Source organism: Aulonocara sp. 'chitande type north' Nkhata Bay, linkage group LG16 (assembly GCF_057382095.1).
Source record: "Aulonocara sp. 'chitande type north' Nkhata Bay isolate Kocher_YH1m ecotype deep benthic linkage group LG16, A_spYH_male_GT1.1, whole genome shotgun sequence".
NCBI classification, from domain to species: Eukaryota; Metazoa; Chordata; class Actinopteri; order Cichliformes; family Cichlidae; genus Aulonocara; species Aulonocara sp. 'chitande type north' Nkhata Bay.
Window position 1 is genome coordinate 27,742,631 of NC_141359.1, and position 21,049 is coordinate 27,763,679.

The 21,049-nt window shown below is 39.5% G+C and overlaps 1 protein-coding gene across 1 annotated transcript in view; it reads left to right on the top strand.

Annotated features, from left to right (window-relative positions):
- The window catches only part of tmem198aa (transmembrane protein 198aa), a 41,494-nt gene extending 21,749 nt beyond the window's left edge, over positions 1-19,745 (top strand). The window contains exons 3-7 of the mRNA XM_086267865.1: positions 1,410-1,648; positions 2,199-2,411; positions 2,900-3,023; positions 15,561-15,865; positions 16,744-19,745. Coding sequence (XP_086123991.1) covers positions 1,410-1,648; positions 2,199-2,411; positions 2,900-3,023; positions 15,561-15,865; positions 16,744-16,896 — 1,034 coding nt within the window. The 3' untranslated portion in view covers positions 16,897-19,745. The remainder of the gene's footprint in view (positions 1-1,409; positions 1,649-2,198; positions 2,412-2,899; positions 3,024-15,560; positions 15,866-16,743) is intronic.
- The last annotated feature ends 1,304 nt before the right edge of the window (positions 19,746-21,049 follow it).

The following is a 21,049-nucleotide window of genomic DNA, read 5'->3' on the forward strand; positions in this document are numbered from 1 at the left end:
AATCAATGTTCTTTAAAGTAGTCTATAGCTTTTAGATTTTTCAGTAAGTGTGGCCAATGATGAAGACAGATAACACAATAATTAATGTAAGTTCATGTTCAAATTAAGAAGAATCAAAATTTGGAAACCAAAAGGTTTTCACAGGTCTGCAAATACATATATATATTTTTTTTATTTTTTTTTTTTTCAGCTGCATGGGATATTTTTGGTAAACTTGATGTTTTTTAGGGTGCTGAATCCAAAAATGATCTCCATTTCCCTCCATTATGTACAGGTTTGTTTTGCAAAACATGAGGAGTTTACAAAAAAAAGTACAACAGAGATAAAAAAAAAAAAAATCTGTATTTTATTACAATCATCCATCCGTCCATTCATTTTCTTCCGCTTATCCGGAGCAGGGGCAGCAGAGAAGCCCAGACCTCCCTCTCCCCAGCCACCTCCTCCAGCTTGTCCAGGGGTCCTGGGTCTGCCCCGATGCCTCCTCTCGGTGGGACATGCCTCACCCATGAGGCGCCCAGGGGGTATCCTTGTCAGATGCCCAAACCACCTCAACTGGCTCCTTTCGATGTGGAGGAGCAGTGGCTCTACTCTGAGCCTCTCCCGAATGGCCGAACCTCTCACCCTATCTCTAAGGGAGAGGCCAGTCACCCGCTTGCGATCTCGTTCTTTCGGTCACTACCCACAGCTCGTGACCATAGGTGAGGGTAGGGACGTAGATCGACCGGTAAATTGAGAGCTTCGCTTTTACACTCAGCTATTTTTTCACCAAGACAGACCGGTACAGCATCCGCATCACTGCGGCCGCCACACCAATCCATCTGTTGATCTCCCGCTCCCTTCTCCCGTCACTCATGAACAAGACCCCGAGATACTCAAACTCCTCCACTTGGGGCAGGAACTCATCCCTGCCTGACCCGGGAGTGGGCACTCTACCCTTTTCTGGCCGAGGACCATGGCCTCAGATTTGGAGGTGCTGCATTTTCTATTTGTATTTCTCTTGAGTCTCACTCACAGAAATATTAAATTAATGTAATCATAATTGGACATGTTTTTTTGACTCAAGTATAGGATACCAGATTTCAGTTTAAAAAGGGAAATTGTAGACTTAATTAAACTAAAACCTTGAGTTTTGTAAGAAAACCTGACGAGATGGAATTTCATGCATCTCTGGACCTCTTCTGCTGCTGTTTTCAGATTGCTCACACTTCATTGATGTGCACTACACGTGCTCCATAGTTTCAAACTGAAGACCCCTGAAGTTGAACTGTACTGTTGCTTTTTGTGTCTCATCTTGTCACTTTGATGTGTTTAAATTCTGTGTTTTTTTCCCCTCAGGCTTGTGTGTAGATTTTATGCATTTGTATGCTGGTCATATCTTCACATTGGTTTATTTTCCATCTGTCCTCCAGGCTATCGATGCTTCAAGGCCGTGTTGTTTCTAACAGGCCTAATGTTTGGCTCTGTGGTCATCTTCATGCTATGCTATAAGGAGAGGGTGATGGACACTCAGCTGAGTGTGGAGGCGTCCGTGGGCATCGGCCTGGGCATCGGGACCCTGTGTGGTCTGGTGACGATGCTGGTTCGCAGTGTGGGGCTGTTCATGGTGGGCCTGCTGCTGGGCCTGCTGGTTGGAGTTGCATCACTGGTGGTAATTTGCCTATTTTTAAGAATTATGTGTGTAAGCCAAATTATTAAACAATACATGCATTTGATATATCAGTATTACTTATATTGCATGAATAACACTGGAGCTAAGGATAAGAAAGTAGTTTTCATTGTCTATAGAGTAAAGGTGTATAAATTAACTGCATGCCATTACTATGTATCTGTAATTTTTGTAAAATAAACTATACATGAAAACATGACATTGTCAACAAATCCATCATGCATGTTTAGATATTTTCCTGGAACAATCCACACAAAAATGTCCCGGGTTATTTTTCCCATGATTCTCCCCTCCAACAAGTTTCATGAAAATGTGCCCAGTTGTTTCATTGCAATCTCAGCACCAAAATTTAGAGGTCTATATTTGTCCATGTGCCACTTCTGCAGTGAGTTTTGAGGAAATGTAGGTTTTGTAAAATTGTACAATTGTAGGGTTATTTTTTTTCTTAACTCTGAAATAGCATTTAGATTATGATCCCAAATTGATTCACATACAAAAAAGCAAAATGGAACACTTTTCCTGTCTCTCTTAGGTCATGGAGGAGTTCTACCACCCCAGAACAGTGTGGGTTCCTCTGGGTATTCTCTTGGGTTCTGGGACACTATTTGCTGTCCTCACACTACAGTGGCAGCGCTGCTTTGTCACCCTCTCCACTGCCACATTTGGCTCTGCCATCATAACCGTAACCGTGGATTATTTTATAGAGCTGTTCGCTTTGGTACACTACGTTTATGAGAGACTCAAGGTAAGAACATCAGGGTATGCTTCTGTGCATCTTTCCGAGTACATGTTTGTGAGAAAGACAGATATTATAAAAGTTATTAAAAAAACTTGTTTGTTATGGAATATGTAATTCTGACATAGTCCATATTCTGAAACACATATTCCAGTGATATGTGTGTCAGACTAAAAGGAGATGTAAAACATATTTTGAAAAAAGGTGTGTTCTTTTTGTTAGTAGAAACAGGACTACAAATACTTTTCTTCAAGTGCGGAATGTCGATAAAGGCCTTGCCAGGTCATATCAATTGTATTTATAGAGCATATATCAAATAATTGCCTCAGCTGGCTTAAAGACTTGCACTAAGTCTGCACACCCTCTGTGCTCAGGCACTTGGCAAGAAAAAGCTTACAGAAAAAAATCATTAAAATTGGGAGGAAATGGAGAAGATAAATTATTTAACTGATCAGCAGTTAAGGATATAACTGACACTGGAACTGTATTTTTTGCAGGTGGATCCCAAGAAGCCAGTGTGCTGGTTTACTTGGGTGATCATGGGGGTGTGGCCTGTCCTGGCACTCCTCGGAGTGCTGATTCAGTGGAAAGTCACTGCAGAGGGATTTTCTCACACAGAGGGTGAGTGTTATTGCTTTATACACAACTAAACTCACCAGAGCAGACTGAGAATCTATTTCAATGTTTGTGGTTTTTTGCATCTTGCCAGAGGAATTTCTGGCCAAGTTTAAGTTTGTTATTCATTTTGTTGTCCTCAAAGCTTTTTTATTTATATAGCACCAAATCACAACAACAGTCACCTAAAAGCACTTTATATTATAAGATAAAGACACTACAACAATAGAGACAAACCACAACAACCAAATGACCCTTTGAGCAAGCACTTGGCAACAGTGGGAAGGAAAAAACCCTTTTAACAGGAAGGAACCTTCAGAGAACCAGGCCCAAGGAAGGGCAGCTATCTATCCTGACCAGTTGGGGGTGATGAGGCAGTAGGTTATATAAAATAATTTTTAAGTGAATAATATACTATCCATTGTCACAGCATGTAATCACCAACAAAGGCGGACGTCACGGATGTTGGTTTGGCACTGGCGTTTTGATCTGCGTCACTATGTTAGTCTTGCCTTGGTAAACTTGAGCTTGTTCAAGAGATTTATTTAGAAACTTCTGAAAGGTTCATAACTTTTCAGAGATTTTAAAATGTTGTAAACCATTAGGTGACATAATTACGTACTGTATGTGGATTCTCAGAGATTAGTATAATATGTAAGATGAATGCAGAGTGTTCATCTCTCTCATCTGCAGTCATACATGGCATTTTGGAAAATGCCATGTTTGACTGTCATCAAGGAATCCCGTTTAAGAGAACTACATATATGAGTTGTGTATATGAGTATATGGAAATCAGAATATCTCTCCAAGTCATGAAGTATTTGCTAGTTTCAAGCTCTTGAAGAAATTGTTGGAAGTATCATTCTCTCCACAAAAACTTTCAGTAGCTGTCTACCAGACATATTGTAGTACGAACAGACAACATGATGGCAGCAGTGTGCATTGCATACACAGTAGGCTTGTTTGAAATAGCCAGTAGCCTGCTGCTGCAGCCTCAAAATCTCACGCTGTTCATCAGAGTGGTTCACATCATGGAAGTACAGATCCTTGCAGGAGACTTGATGTCTCTCACACATTAAAGGGAATTTGATTTCTATACATTGTGTAGATGTTTTTGGACAAATCTGAGAAGGAAGAAGTGGATTTGTTTACCATGAAATAAAAGAGTAATTCAGATCTCTGTAAACATATAAGACAACCCTTCACTGGATGTTGCCTTCTCTCACTAGTCATGGCTAGGGATGGGTATCGTTTAGGTTTTATCCGATACCAGTACCAAACCGGTACTTTTGAAACGGTGCAGGTGCTTAAACGGTGCTCGAACCGGTGCTTAAAGAATGGAGAACACACACTTTGTCCAAAAACTTCTCATGTTTAGCTGTTTTTTTGTAAAAAGATAATAACGTTAGCCTTTTCTGCAGCTATAGGGGATTTATGGCATCACTCTTGGCTGGAAGCAGTGCTTAATCAATGGAAAACACACCAATTTTGTCCAAAAACCTCTCATGTTTAGCTGTTTTCCACTTTTTCTTTGGTCATTTTAGCCTTTTTGGCCATGGTGAAGGGAGTATCTGCCATCAAACAAGAAGACAGCCGCATGTAACTACGACGGTGTTTGCTAGTTCACCTTACGTGCATTAATGTAATAACGTGGTTAGCCTACTCAACGTAAATAACACACGAACAACATTAAGCTACTCACGCAGAGAGTCATCATTTCTGCTACACTGGCAGGGCTAGGGGCCAGGACTCTCCTCTTCAGGTTTTTGGGGGATGTTGCTAACTCCGGGTCCGATAACAGGCAACCCACCCGCAGTAGATGTGCCCGGTGTGAGGTCTCGCAGCAAGCTATCAAATACGGCGCATTTCTCGGCTTTTAACAAAATGCTATACGTTGCCAGGTGTTTCATCAGATTCGAGGAGTTACCTCCTTTGCACAGTATCACCTTAAAGCAGGCTGCTGAGTTTGCATCTTTTGCTGTAAAGTACAGCCAGACTTTGACCCCTTTGCCTAGGGCATTTTTAATCTGTAGCTCTGCTCTAAAATAATCTACATACCTGGGCACGCCTACTACGCTTGCAAAGGTAAAATGATTGGTTAGAATCCAAAGTGTATGACATTTCAAGAAAAAAAAAGCACCGAAATAAAGCACCGAAATGTGCACTGCTTTTCGGTCTGGTTACTACCATTTATGTCAGAACCGACACCGGTACCCATCCCTAGTCATGGCTCAGATTTCCCTTTTACCCATTTTCCCCAGTTTACCTGGTTTCTTTTTTCTAGCACAGTCAGAAGGAGAATCTAGTTGTCATTCTGGTGGCTACAAAACCCACATCATCATAGTACCCAAGCCCTGGCGCCATGGCAGTTTTCTTGCACTGTCATAGCTGAAAGTGCAATTATCCATCAGTAGCAGTGGGCCATAATGGGAATGCCTGGAAAGAGGTCTGCTCCCTTATGCCCTTGCTTCTTTCTGCTACCTGGTACACAGGCAAATTATCTGCTTGTCATGAAGACAATCTCAGACCTCATACAGACCTCCAGATGTTGGTAAATAAGAAACTAACTCCATCTATTAACTTTTAAAATGCGAAAAAGCATTAGGAGGAGGGCAGTTTCTGCATTATTTGGTTAAGTGCTTTCTGATAGGTATCAGGCAACTAACATCTGTTGTGGACTCTTGATACCTCGGTAGGATTTACCATTGGTTCTAATTGCTCTGGGAAAACCTCCTGCTTTACCTGATAGCTGAAATCTCTCTTAAGATACTGCCTCTAATAATAGCACCCCCCAGGATTGATTTTAGTGAACAGTGAGTGACTTATGTGCACCATGTTATCACTGGAGAAGATGGATGTGCAGTTATTTCAGTGACAGATTCTTGTTTGACACCTTGTTGGGTCAAGGGTTAAGTTTTTTCCTCTCCCTTAGGACAGTGCAGCTGAAGCAACATCTCTGCTAACTCTGTTATTTTATATTTAGCACATGGATAACATTAGGCAGACACAACGATTGTATGTCCTCCACAAAGGACACTGACAGGGCATGACCCTGTCAAAACAGCTTCCGTCTCAGTGCGCGTGCAGTACGTTAACACACAAGCTTGCATTGTAGCAGAAGCAAAGTCTACAAATTGAGCTTGTGCTCAAATCACAAGAGCCTTATCTTTGTCCAGAGGGATGGCAGTGGCAGACATCTGTGTATCAGTATCGTGGATTTCTTCATGCGCCTTCATTCGTATTTGCACAAGATATTTGAGTCACCCCCTGACTCAGTCAGTTTTAAGTGTGCTAGACACCCAATGACGCGCTGTCAAATCTGGCACATTAATGCACGTGGAGTGTTGGTCTAATCCCATCATGGATTAGTGAGTCTCATGGTGTGTAACGTCACAGTTCTCTGCTGTGTCACGTGTGTTGTGTGAAATAAACCAAATTTTAAAGTGCAAATTTAATGAAAATGCATTTATCTGAGAATGTTATGCTCGTCATTTCACAACTCACTTGGTTTGATCTGCTACTATTTCCCAAGGTGGAAAGTAACAAAGTAAGCATATTTTGTTACTCTACTTAAGCAGAATTTTCAGGTACCTGTACTTTAATTTTACTCCACACATTTAAACACAAACATCTCCACTTTTTACTCCCTACATGTTAATTTAGGTTTTAGACATTTGATGTAAGTAATTGTTTCGCATCACAGCGATTTGAACCTAAATGGAGGGAACACAATCCTAAAGGCACTCCCATTGGTGCATCAATCACCGGTGCTTATCACACACAAACAGACGAAAGAGGAATAAACATAATTTACGCATTTACAGCCTTTCTGAGGTTAAAAAAAAAATCCTGGAATGATTTGAAAAGCTGTTTTTGGTACAGAAGGTTGTTGTTGCAGTACTTCAGCACCTAGCTAGCGCTGCAGCAGAGGAGTGAGAAAAAAGGGAGCAACATTTTTAAGTGCAGTCATTTCTTACAGTTCAACAAATACCAGGAAACAGCCAAAGTTTTTCTGTACAGTTTGTTACAAGATGTGTCTGTTAGCTAAAGGTATAGCATCTGCATTTCACAGACAGAGAAAAGCAGAACAGGAGAAGAAGAAGAAGAGAGTTGTTTTTTTTTTTAATTTAAGAATTACTCAGTGTTTCTTTGATAAACTTGTGATTTCAATCGTACATGTAATGTTGTCATTCAAGTCAGGCTTTTTTTTGAACAGATGCATGAAATTGTGTTTTTATATTTTAAAATGTCTTGCAAATAACTTTGAGTATAATAACTTTGAGTTATTCAAAGATTCCATGAAAAATGCTGGTCAGTTTAGTGCAGACTACATTGTTAGTTTTCTGCGCTACGGTGGACTTGGGTAGGATAGTTGTGGTGTTCATGGTCAGTGTTAGGTTACATCATAGTAGCTGAAAGATGATAATCAGTCATGATGTCTCGTTAAACATTTGCTTATATCTTTCTAAATTTAGCTAAATCCTCAAAAATCAGCAACACAGGTCAGCTAATTACAGCCATAAACTAAATATAGTAAGCTTGTCATAGACATTACTGTGATTGTTTTCGCTGAACCACTACAGTTGATTTTGGGGTTTCCACACCTGCTGAATCACACTTTAACCCCAGACTGTCTCATTTTTCCTGTTTAATGTGGAGGCAAAACCACCCATCTGCAATGTAGGCAAATGCAAATAGAACTTTTTTTTTAATTCCCTTTGTTTTTCTCTGATTGTGCTCCACATAACAGCTGTGCAAGCTGAGTACTTTTGTTAGGATTTGAATTAAATTGAAATAAACTTTGTGTTCCTGTCAATCGCTTCATTGTGATATTAATATGACACAAGTATCAGTTAACTTGGCAAAAAAAAACGAATAAATAAAAGCAAAATAAATACATAGCCGGTAGAAATGTCCTCTAAAGAGATTTTTTAAATTTTATTACTGAGTAATTTTTCCTAGCCTGTGCTTTTTCTCTTTTACTCAAGCAAAGAAGTTGAATCAGTATTTTTTAACACAGGATTCAGTACTTCTACTTGTCATGAATAGATAAGTGATGAATATATGTACGTTTGACACCTCTGTTCCTCATGTTTCCACCTGAACAGACATTTCATCACTTATCTACTGCTTATTGCTGTTTGTTTACATTACACTTTCAACACAAGCTTTTTCCAACTTTCAAACAGCAACCAAAACCTTAATCTTATTCCACATATGTTAATTAAGGATAAAAGCTAACAGATAAGAGACACATTAATGAAAGTGTCTTATACTAATATATACCCAGTAAGTAAACAACATTCAATGTACCTAAAATTCAGTAACTTCAGTCTGTCAGTTTAGTGCCAAGATAAACAAACAAGTCACATGTTCCAGACTGCAACACGCTGAAATGTCTGAGCAAAAATGTTTGATTTAAGTACTCAACCATGTCTAGTTGATGATAGGAGAAACATGTTGTGGTGAGAATAAGGCATGGCGGGACCACAGATCAACATTCAGAGCCATTTTATTCACACTTCTCACCACAGAAAACACCCCCACACACCTGAGTCCCCGTGTTTTAACTCGGCGGGCATGATTACGGATGCTGTGCAGGTGCGTCCGCCCTCCCTGCACGGCAACGCAGACCACGCCCCACCACACATGGCAATCTATCTTCTTTGAAACTTGTAGTATAGATTTTGTCAAGGCTACTGGCCTGACAAATCCCAGCTATATGAAATCATAACCATGATGAGGATAGGGAACACTGTGTGTGCGGGCATCACTCTTGTGTGATTTTGTGCAGGGTGGATTCTGAATATACCGACACTGGTGTTTTCACCAGAATGTGTTATTGACGCAGCCTGCCTTAATCTGTTCTGAAGGCAGCCACAACACAGATGGCAAGATCGCACATACATGTCTTCAACACAATATGTGAATGCAGCAAACAAACACAATACACCCAAACAGACAAGGGCAGAGACAGAAACACTGCGGGTTAGAATCTCATTCACTGGCTCACTCGCTCGCTCATACCTCAACTAAAGGAAGAACAGACACATGCATATACATGCAGCACACACTCAGCCATTTGATCTTTGCCTGTGTTTGACTTGCACCGTCATACAGTGACTTAGAAGAAGTCACACATGTCCTCAAATAATGAGATTAAAAAGCAGGCTACTGCAGCTTCCAGTCAGAGGGTGTGGGCTCAGAGATAGAGGAAGCTTTTCAATGCTATTTTCAAAACTGTGCAATTGTGAGGGGAAAGAGACCTAGGAATAAAAGAAGTAGATTACCACATAGTGTTTCTTGTGGAGAAATAATATAAAACCAGACCATTACATGATGACCATTCTTCCACGTTGTTAAACAAACAAAAATATGGTTTACTGCTATACAGGGAGTGCAGAATTATTAGGCAAATGAGTATTTTGTCCACATCATCCTCTTCATGCATGTTGTCTTACTCCAAGCTGTATAGGCTCGAAAGCCTACTACCAATTAAGCATATTAGGTGATGTGCATCTCTGTAATGAGAAGGGGTGTGGTCTAATGACATCAACACCCTATATCAGGTGTGCATAATTATTAGGCAACGTCCTTTCCTTTGGCAAAATGGGTCAAAAGAAGGACTTGACAGGCTCAGAAAAGTCAAAAATAGTGAGATATCTTGCGGAGGGATGCAGCAGTCTCAAAATTGCAAAATTGAAGCGTGATCATCGAACAATCAAGCGTTTCATTCAAAATAATCAACAGGGTCGCAAGAAGCGTGTGGAAAAACCAAGGCGCAAAATAACTGCCCATGAACTGAGAAAAGTCAAGCGTGCAGCTGCCAAGATGCCACTTGCCACCAGTTTGGCCATATTTCAGAGCTGCAACATCACAAGGTGTGCAATACTCAGAGACATGGCCAAGGTAAGAAAGGCTGAAAGACGACCACCACTGAACAAGACACACAAGCTGAAACGTCAAGACTGGGCCAAGAAATATCTCAAGACTGGTTTTTCTAAGGTTTTATGGACTGATGAAATGAGAGTGAGTCTTGATGGGCCAGATGGATGGGCCCGTGGCTGGATTGGTAAAGGGCAGAGAGCTCCAGTCCGACTCAGACGCCAGCAAGGTGGAGGTGGAGTACTGGTTTGGGCTGGTATCATCAAAGATGAGCTTGTGGGGCCTTTTCGGGTTGAGGATGGAGTCAAGCTCAACTCCCAGTCCTACTGCCAGTTTCTGGAAGACACCTTCTTCAAGCAGTGGTACAGGAAGAAGTCTGCATCCTTCAAGAAAAACATGATTTTCATGCAGGACAATGCTCCATCACACGCGTCCAAGTACTCCACAGCGTGGCTGGCAAGAAAGGGTATAAAAGAAGACAAACTAATGACATGGCCTCCTTGTTCACCTGATCTGAACCCCATTGAGAACCTGTGGTCCATCATCAAATGTGAGATTTACAAGGAGGGAAAACAGTACACCTCTCTGAACAGTGTCTGGGAGGCTGTGGTTGCTGCTGCACGCAATGTTGATGGTGAACAGATCAAAACACTGACAGAATCCATGGATGGCAGGCTTTTGAGTGTCCTTGCAAAGAAAGGTGGCTATATTGGTCGCTGATTTGTTTTTGTTTTGTTTTTGAATGTCAGAAATGTATATTTGTGAATGTGGAGATGTTATATTGGTTTCACTGGTAAAAATAAATAATTGAAATGGGTATATATTTGTTTTTTGTTAAGTTGCCTAATAATTATGCACAGTAATAGTCACCTGCACACACAGATATCCCCCTAAAATAGCTAAAACTAAAAACAAACTAAAAACTACTTCCAAAAACATTCAGCTTTGATATTAATGAGTTTTTTGGGTCCATTGAGAACATGGTTGTTGTTCAATAATAAAATTAATCCTCAAAAATACAACTTGCCTAATAATTCTGCACTCCCTATAGATACTGATGCAAAACCAGGTAGAAAGATAGATGTATTATACATGTATAGTATTTATTTCTTCTGTTGTTTCTGAATAAAAAATAATGCAAGAAAAAGGAACAGCACTCGGAGATCAAATCCTCTAAACTGTTCTGCAATTTTAAAGAAACTGATCTGTATCAGCAGTGCAGGTTAATGGATTCTTTCTTTGACCGTGCTTTACCTCTCCAACATATTTCACAAAATGTGTCCTAGCAGCTTTGCATAAAAAATAGGTAAACAGAAAGACAAACAAGCAGCGCTGAACACTCACCTCTATCTCACCTTATGCCTTGGTGAAGTAAACAAATTATAACCATGAAATTTTTGAGAGATAGAAATTAGAACTGTTTGCCCCACTCCCCATGCACATAAAAAATATATATATTACTATCATTATCATTAATTTTTTTATTAGTAATTTTTATTATCAAACGTAGATGTCAGCGTTACATCTACATTACACAAACCTGTGCATTACTTGTACACAGTGTATACGTTGCTGACATTTTGCTACATAATTCTGCACTTTGGCATCATTGGAATGTGCTGTCATGCATACCTGTAAATAAATACTAATGGAATAGTGATGCCTGAATACTTTCTCTTCGACCCAGTATCACAGCAAAGCATGTTAACATGATATCGGGTTGTTGTCTTACACAATGAATAAGAGGTACACAACAACTGGGGGAGCTTTCTATAACAGCTTTCTAATAGTGTGGTAACTGTGCAATAATAAAGAAGTAACAATACGGAATAGCATCTTATTACCAATAAATTACCAAAGTAATATCCAAACAATAAGTTGGAGTACACATTGACAATAAACTGGACTGGGCTAAAAACACCACAGCACTTTACAGGAAGGGCCAGAGTCGTCTCTATTTTTTGAGGCGACTGAGGTCCTTCAACATCTGCCAGAAAATGCTGAGGATTTTCTATGAGTCTGTTGTGGCCAGTGCGATCCTCTATGCTGTTGCATGCTGGGGGAGCAGGCTGAGGGTCGCAGATGCCAACAGACTTAATAAACTGATCCGTAAGGCCAGCAATGTTGTGGGGATGGAGCTGGACTCCCTCAAGGTGGTGTCGGAGAGGCGGATGCTGTCCAAGATAAAGACAATGTTGGATAACACCTCCCACCCACTCCATGACATGCTGGTCAGTCACAGGAGCTCGTTCAGTGAGAGACTGAGATTACCGAAAAGCACCACTGAACGACACAGGAAATCATTCCTGCCTGTGGCCATCTCCCTGTACAACGCATCCACTTAACACACTGTTTGCTGCTACAACTACACATGTTTCTTTTCCAAATATTTATTTATAAGTGACTTATGTATGTATGTATGTATATATATGTATATATTGTACTATTCTTAGCGTATTGTCTGTCTTGTCTTAATGTTGGTTTAAAATGGAGCACTGTAACAAAAAATAATTTCCCCCAGGGATCAATAAAGTATTCTGATTCTGATTCTGATTCTGATAACCAAGTGATATTGTATCAACAGTGGTTACACTGAATACGGTTACAGTGAGATGTATGCGATTGGGTAACAAGGCACCAAAAACTAGGTAACGCAGTAGAAACAAGCAAATACCAATAAGGCAAACAAATTAGTAATAGTACCATAGTATTCTAGTATAACATCATATATAATAGCCTGCTAGCAATAAAATGCTAATATTTGGATGCTTGATTATTTTATGTTTATAATAATAAATTAACATTAGTTGATGCTTTATGATATAGGAATGCTATAAACATTTTATAACACTGGAATGCATCCAACCGTATGCCTTCTGCAGTCTTCTTTGTTTGACGGTAACAGAGTAAATACTGTGGCTTAATCATGTGGAAGCACATGTGGTAGTTTCTGTTCAATAACCAGGAACAAATAAAATTTTAATCTGCATATATATGAGTTTTCATTTGTATCACATTTGCTACATAAGCCATATTTTTGCAATTTAGTCATTAAAAATGTGTCATGCAATTTATATCATTTTTTTGAGGTTAAAAAAAAGTCATTCTGATGATGCTGAAGTCTCATAAACTCACAAAAACACATGTATCAAATATGACACACTGGGCTTTAAAGGGTTAATATCCTATTAAAGCAAACTTCAAGTAATATGATAATTATTCTTAAAGCATGTGTGGAAGTTACCACATTATTACTGAGCTGTAATGAAAAGTCCTACTATTATTTGCATTACTTAACGTCCACAGCATGTAATCTTGAATTAACTTTTTTCAATTACTCTTTATCTGCTAAAAGATACTCTGCTGGCAGTAAACGGAGGATGAGAAATTGTGTGGAGGAGAGAAGAGAGAAAAGTAAAGAGGAAGCAGGTGTACTGGGGGAAGGGCAGAGTGAGGATAATAAACTGGGGCACAATGGGTAAGCTGGGCACCCAAGTGGAGCTGTGAGGAAAATCATCTGTCAGCTGACTGAATAGTGTGCAGAACAGGGCCATGAATGAATTAGCTCGCACATGTTTGACTTGTCTCGACTGTTTTTTTCAGGGGGTTTTTGCCCCTCTGTGTAGATACTAATTGAATATGCACCGATTCACCTATGCTCATCAGGACTGTCACTGACATAGCCTCTCAATACTAACCCCAAAAGCATTTTTTTGTTACTTGAACCTAAACTCTGAAGAACCTTTTTAAAATAGTGGACCCCCCCCCCCCAACACACACACACACACACACATACAGAAGCATGTGGCCAGAGGGGCCTGACGTGGGGAGATCCAAGGAAAAGAAAGGGGGGTATTATTAAGCAGTTTCCTTGCCAGATGGTGCCCTGTTGTCCCCATGCATGAAGAAACAACAATAGACCTCTGAACACTTACACACGCACACATAAGGCAGCTGTGACCAGTACAATACATCTGTAATGGATAAATACTGGAGCTCAGATAATAAATATTACACAGATAGTGTATATCTAACCACTGAATGGAAATGCCTACAAACACCCATGCTCAAAAATACTCCTATGTGTAATGGACGGTGAAGCAGGATGGTTTACCGACATCCTTTTCTGGACAGGGTGCAAAAATAACACACTCACCCACTCACAATATGTCAGGAGATTGAACAGCTCAGTATAAGTACATGCAGAGAGGAAAATGATTTGTCTGCCAACAGACTGAACAGAATAAAGGAAATGAGCAAATTGGCATCAGTATTTTTACTTTTTTTTTTTTTATAGCCTCCGTTCAAAATAAACCTTGAGAAAAGTTTATCATCTGCATTTAAAGCTATTTAAAATATTTGTACAAGCCCTTACCTGATTAAAGGCCTTGCTTGTATTCCTTACCTTGGTAATTTGGTAAGGGCGATCGTGGCTCAAGAGTTGGGAGTTCGCCTTGTAATTGGAAAGTTGCCGGTTCGAGCCCCAGCTTGGACAGTCTCGGTCAATGTGTCCTTGGGCAAGACACTTCACCCGTTGCCTACTGGTGGTGGTCAGAGGGCCCGGTGGCGCCAGTGTCCGGCAGCCTTGCCTCTGTCAGTGCGCCCCAGGGTGGCTGTGGCTACAATGTAGCTTGCCATCACCTGTGTGTGAATGGGTGGATGACTGGATATGTAAAGCGCTTTGGGGTCCTTAGGGACTAGTAAAGCGCTATACAAATACAGGCCATTTTGAATCTGTCTGTTCACTTGACTTAATCACTTCTCTTTCTTAGCAATTGTTTCAATGTCTCACTGTGGGATGGGCCTCCCTCATATTCCTCAAAAGGATTTATCTCATTAAGTCAGTCTTGATTGGCTGGTAATGGCAGTGACCGTGTCAGGCAGAACCACCCACCCTTAAGTAGCTTGCGCCACTATGCAGTCAATATTCAACACACCTGAAAGATAGGCTAGCTAGGCCAGGGGTGGGCAATCTCAGTCCACGAGGTTTTTAACCCTGCAGGTTTTAGATGTGTCCTTGAACCAACACAGCTGATTTAAATGGCTAAATTATTTGTTTTGTTTTGTTTTTGTAAAAAAAAAGAAAAAAAGTTAAATGGCTAAATTAGCTCCCTCGTGGACTGAGATTGCCCACCCCTGAGCTAGGCCCTGATTAAGGGGTTGTCATTCCAAGACATCTGTGCGTACACTTTACTTTTGTCTGGTTCTACACACTGGAAAGTGTAGCCCAAACAGTACCACTGTAGGTCTTCACTTCTATAAGGGGGCTACTTGCTGATTGCTGGTGCTTGCTTGAGATGAGCTTGTCTGGCAGTACAAAAGGTCTCCATATCCGAGAGTGAGACATCAAAATCAATGTTCGGAATGAAAACGTTGGGTTATTTATGTAACCTCTGTTCTCACAGTAGCGCAAGTGAGATCTTTCACCAAATAATCCTTCTTGCTGGCTGAAGTGAGAAGAGGTGCTGCATCCCATAGCACAATGTCTCACTCATGCAACTCTGAGAACCGGGGTTACACAAGTACCCTAAAGTTAGTTTCTCTATAAAAGCTTTGCTGTTTTCTCTTTATCCTGAAGTCACTCCCTCTTCATTATCTATCGTTCTAATTTTCTTCTCCTTACCACTAATTATCAAAACTTTTTTTCTTTGACTCTAGTGGTTTTAAGTCGACAGCAGCGAAAGGTGCAGCTCATGCGGATTCGACAGAGAGAAGAGAGGCTGAAAAAGGAGAAGGAAAACAAAAAGAAGAAAAAGAGACAGAGCCAGAAAGCAGGGCACAAGCAGAAGACTCATTCCCATCACAACCACCAGCAGTACCACCACCCAGCAGCATCTCACCCTCATCACCAAACTCAGAGCTCTCAGCCTCCTAAAGTCCCTCCTCCTCCTCCTCAGACTGAGCCTGGCTACCACCGCAAAGCCAACTCCAAAAGGCGCTTTGATGGAGATGTGCTGTCTCCGGTAAGCTATAATACTGTATCTATTCTTAACAAGGTAATTCGATGAAAATCTGAACATCCTCAGTCCAGGTCATTAAAATGTTTGTGTTCTTCGGATTCTCTGAAATTAGATTTTGGATAAAATTCTACATTCAAGTCACAGTTTTAATTTGAGTAGAATGACATCAGTGTTCCACTCCGCACAGTTAAGTGACAAGTTCAGGACAAATAAGTGTAGGAAAAACAGAAACTGTTTTATTTATGTACAAATGCACTGCACAGCAAAATCTTTATTCTCTCTGTGCTAAACTCCTGCCAGAGCGCAAGTCATACAGTTTGACAGCCATTTTTGCTGATATCTCCAGGAATTTATTTAGCTGTACTTCTGTTAAGCGTGCACACAGTTCCTTCGGTGATCATGCCAAAGTAACGAAGAAAGCCTTGCAAATTAAAATATATATATATATGTATACTTAACTAATTTTTTTGCTACAATAATAATAAACTGGGACAATGAAGAGTAGACACACAACTACACCAATCATGCTCAGCTAAACATGTGCCACTCAACACGACTGGCTTATATGTTCTTCCCAACTGCCAGCTTTAGCATTTCAGAACTCTCCCACACATTTCTGTTTAAGATTCACTAAGTGTCCTCTCCCTATAATGTCTGGCTAAACTAAGTGTCTGCAGGCTTCAGGTTCATATTTAATGTTAAGATAAGGGGTAATGATCCTCTTCAATGGGACTTCAGAAGAAAACTGAACAGGGATAAAAGTGTCACATGTCAGACTTTTCATTGAAGAATAATTGTACATGAGTGCAAGCTTTTGTGTCTTGCTGTATTTACATATGCCATATACCCACCGCAGCCCTTTATTTCCTGTCTGTCCACAGAGTTACATCAGGAGTTTCAGGGACAGACAGACAGACAGACGGGCGTACTCCCACAGTAGAATGATGAGCCGGTCTCGGATGGCTGAACTTGACTATGACTGCGGTTCTCAGGTGCCCCTTACAGCACCCAGTGGACCCCCAGTTCGCATCTGAGGCAGTTAATTGCACAGATCCACACACACACATGTGCACCATCACAGGCTACTTCAAGACTCACTGATAAGGATAAGAAACCTAACCTAACCTAACCGTGCCAACCCAATCAACTGCCTATTAAGCCAACAGGAGCTCAAAGTGCTCCAGAGGTGGTGTGACCCACACTGCTATTCTCCTGTCAGACCCACTGAAGTATTTATTTGGTCTGTTTTTTCCTTTTAATGTCTAAAAACAGTGATTTTCTTTGTCGGAAGTGTGAGTCATCATATGTTATATTTGGCTTCTCTGTAATTGTACTTACATGGAAAACACTGGAAACAAGTGAAACGCTCTTATGCATAGTTAATTAAACTGTCTCTGTTGAACATTTGATACGAAGATTTATACTGGTTGGTTCAAGCCATACAATGTAATTTCTAGTGGGGAAGAAAAATCACTCCACAGGAGCCCCACATCATGTTAGAAAAAAATTGCATTAAAAAAATTGCCTTTCATCAAGTTAAAGTAAAAGAACACTTTACTCCAAAGGTAATTAAAGGATTAAACATTTTGACTTAAGGAAGCATCTGCTGTGAAAAATGACTGAAAAGCAACATAAAAAAATCACAGCAAACACTGAAACTCAAAGGGAGCTCTTCTCATTTAAAAGGTCATTCATGAAGTCTTTTTTTTTTTATCTTCACTGACAGCTTGTAAATTCAAACGTGGCAGCGCAAGGCCTGTACTGCTTCAACATGCAGAAAGAGACAAGTTTAGGTGTGAATTGGATTAAACGGTTTACACCAAAGACAATGTTTGTGTTACTTCTGTTGTCAATTAAGTGTCATTCCCTGCGCTGTTGTGATTTTCAAGGAGACTGTTTTTACATCTCACCACTTTCCTTGTATCCTCTATTCTATTGTCAGCCATTCCAACTACAGACCTGAACAGGATACTCATCTGTCTGCTCTTCTTTCCTCTCTCCATTAAACATTTCTGCAAGCGATGTGATTTTATTTATTAACAGTGCTCTTGTGTCCCTTTTTGCTCTTTTCCACAAAGCTTCTGTTAAAGACAAATAGCTGCTGTCCGATATTAATCATTCTGGAATTTGATTGATATAATGAAGTCTGAGAATAATAGTTAACAGTAACAGTAAAAATGTTAAAAATAGTGTATTTTTGTGTGTGTGAGTGGACACATGAGCCCTGTGGCAATTGATGGAACATACCAAATACTGGCCAAGGAGAGGGGGGAATGTATGCGCAGCATGTTGTGCATACATTAAATTCTCTTTTCTTTACCAGTTGGTGAAAAATGGTATGAAAATATTTGAGTGAAATGTTAAGTGATTAAAAAAAAAGAGGCAGCATCTTTTTTTTTAAGATAAGAGAATGTGAAGATAAATGCGCCTGCAAGTGGCGCCCTCTGATCTTTACTTCTGGACCTTTTTTTTCTGGCCTTTCTATGTATGTGTGTGCATACGGTTCAAATGTACATGCATTTGTGTGTTACTCACTTTGAAATTGAAATAAGTTCCTTACATTAATATTGTTATACTAAACACTGAGACAGGAGAAGGACTCTGAATGCGAGATGTTAAAGTACAGAAGGAGAAAGTTGTTTTGTTTTGGGGGTTTTTTGGGCTTTTTTTTTAATTAAAGCTCTCTGGAAACAAAACATTGTAGTTCATGAACACTATTTCTAGTAATGTTGCAATTCCTACTTAGGTTGAATATTACTATAAATGGAAGAGTCGGTAGTAGGAAAGGAACATTTTTTAATTAAATTCTGCCTCAATATTGTTTTTTTAAACTATTGTTTTATTATAGCTTCTTTTTTCTGAGGTTTAGGAAAACAAAACAATCTGACTGCACATAAATTATAAAATAAAACTTGAGGTATGTAAGTTAGTGCCTGGATTCAGCAAAATTTACAGTACTTTTAGGCCCGAGGACCAGGGATTTTTATCAAAAGCCCATTACTGCATGTTGATCATTGTGTATATGTTTCGATTGTGCTGTTGTCATGTCACAGCTCTGACATTTACACTTTAGTTTTCTGGTCCTGGGCTGATGTAGGTAAAAATAAAAACTCTCTTCCTATCTCCAGTTCTCTTCTGTCTGTAAAGGGCTTTGAAAGGCATTTGAAGCATTTTCCTCTTTTTCACATGCATTATGCCTGTTACATCAGCTTCCTACCTGCTGTTTACTGTTATTAAATGTTGTTTCACGGTTGTGGCAGTACAAGTGTTATTTTTGGTTTTCTGCCTATACTTCACTCCTGCTTTGATCTGCTTTTGTGTTTTTATTGTAGTGTAATTCTAAACTAAACATTGCCCCTCCTCTTGCTTGTAATTTGGGGACGGAAATGAATAATTCTTTCACTGAACTTTTCTTTTATGTTGTTGTTTTTCTTATTTCTAATATTTTTTTTCATTACCTATTATATAACATTTCTGTTGAGAAAACCTTTGACTGTAGATATTGACTTGTAAATAATTTTTAAGTGTACAAATGTTTGGCTCCATTTTCATGTTTGCACCACAGTCATGTATGTAATTTATGCAGGCTATTACTTTCTGGAGTAGACCTGTTATGTTGTGATTCTGCTGTATGTCCAGTTTGCTTTGATTTGGCTGAGCGGTGGATACACTTCTCATTCAGGTGTTTCAGTGTTTCATGTTCAAATTTAGCAAAGAAAATGGACTCTGATTCGTCCTTTTCGTATCATCCAATTTAAATATGTAAAAATCACCCGATTATTATTATTATGATTATTATTATGATTATTATTATTATTGCTATTATGTTATTAAGCATGGATTTCTATGGACCTAACATATGATAAACATTGTGATTCTATAATTCAGTGGTCTTGTTATCTTTACATTGTCATTTGTGTGTGCACAACTGTTGGAGCACAAATATCAAATACTTTTTTGTTCAATCTCTCTCTCTCTGACACTCCCACAAATACATGCGTTACATAAGTTTAGTTTAGAATTAGTCCCTAGAATAAATCGACAGATATTTACCTGTTTCAGAAATGGTGCTTGTACACAGATATCAGTAGGTGATGATTCTGTTACATATTTTTTTCATAATTATTGATGATGCAGTGATGTGCAAAAGTGTTGAGCCACCCACTAACCCACCACTCACTATTATATGTTGCTAGGAAAATGAGTGAAACATCAAAAAAACAGAGTTTGTGCAATTCTAATGAGCTTGAAAGTCAATATTTGATTACTTTTATTCTTCAGCTCAGCCTGACCTCTCTTAGTCAAGCTTTTTTGTCATTTCTTGAAATAGTCTTCAGAATTATTCCCCCAGATTTCTGCTTTGGCCTTGGCTGTTTTTGGGGTTTTTTGTAATTTGCAACACCTCACCCATCTTTCCCTTTTCCTCTTTCTAAAGAATAGCTTCTTGACAGCCACCCTTCACACTGAGGCCATTTCTGATGAGGCGTCAGTTAACAGTAGATGGATCAACTGAAGGTCCTGAACCACTTGTCAGGTCTTTGCTGGATTTTTTTTCTCAAGGACGGGACTTTCAGACACTGTTTATCTGCTGTAGATTGTTACGACCTGACACTTCTTTGTCCTCCTCTTATTCAGTTTTCCTCAGATTTTTTTTTTTTGAGGACACACTCCACATCATGCTGAGATATGCATTTAAAGAATCACCTTGCTGGTGTAAAAATACTATATTATGCCTGTTAAACTGTGTTATCTTCAGTTTTTTCTTTCATATATTCATTCATTCAAACATATACTTTGCTATTCAAAAATAACAAAGTATATGTTTTTTGCAACAGGCTACAAGTAACAAAGTAGCCACAACAATGGTTCATGCTTTCAGTTAAATTCCTTTTTTTTAATATTTGCATAATTCATTGGTCAATGTTATTTGGCTTAAGAAACATACAAACAAAACAAAAAAGCTGCATTACTCTGATAACAGTCATGTACAGGAACTGCCCTGAAGATGAGAGCAAAAAGCCAAAACTTTGCAAGACCTTCAAAAAGACATTTTAAGGTCTTTGAAAGAAATTGCAAGAAAGTCTGGCTCCTTGGAAGCAAAATGTGAAGATGAGCAGGATGGCTCAAGTCTTTTAGAGAGGACAAAGTGTGCAAAGTAAAGAGAAAAACGAGTTCTTAAACACCAGA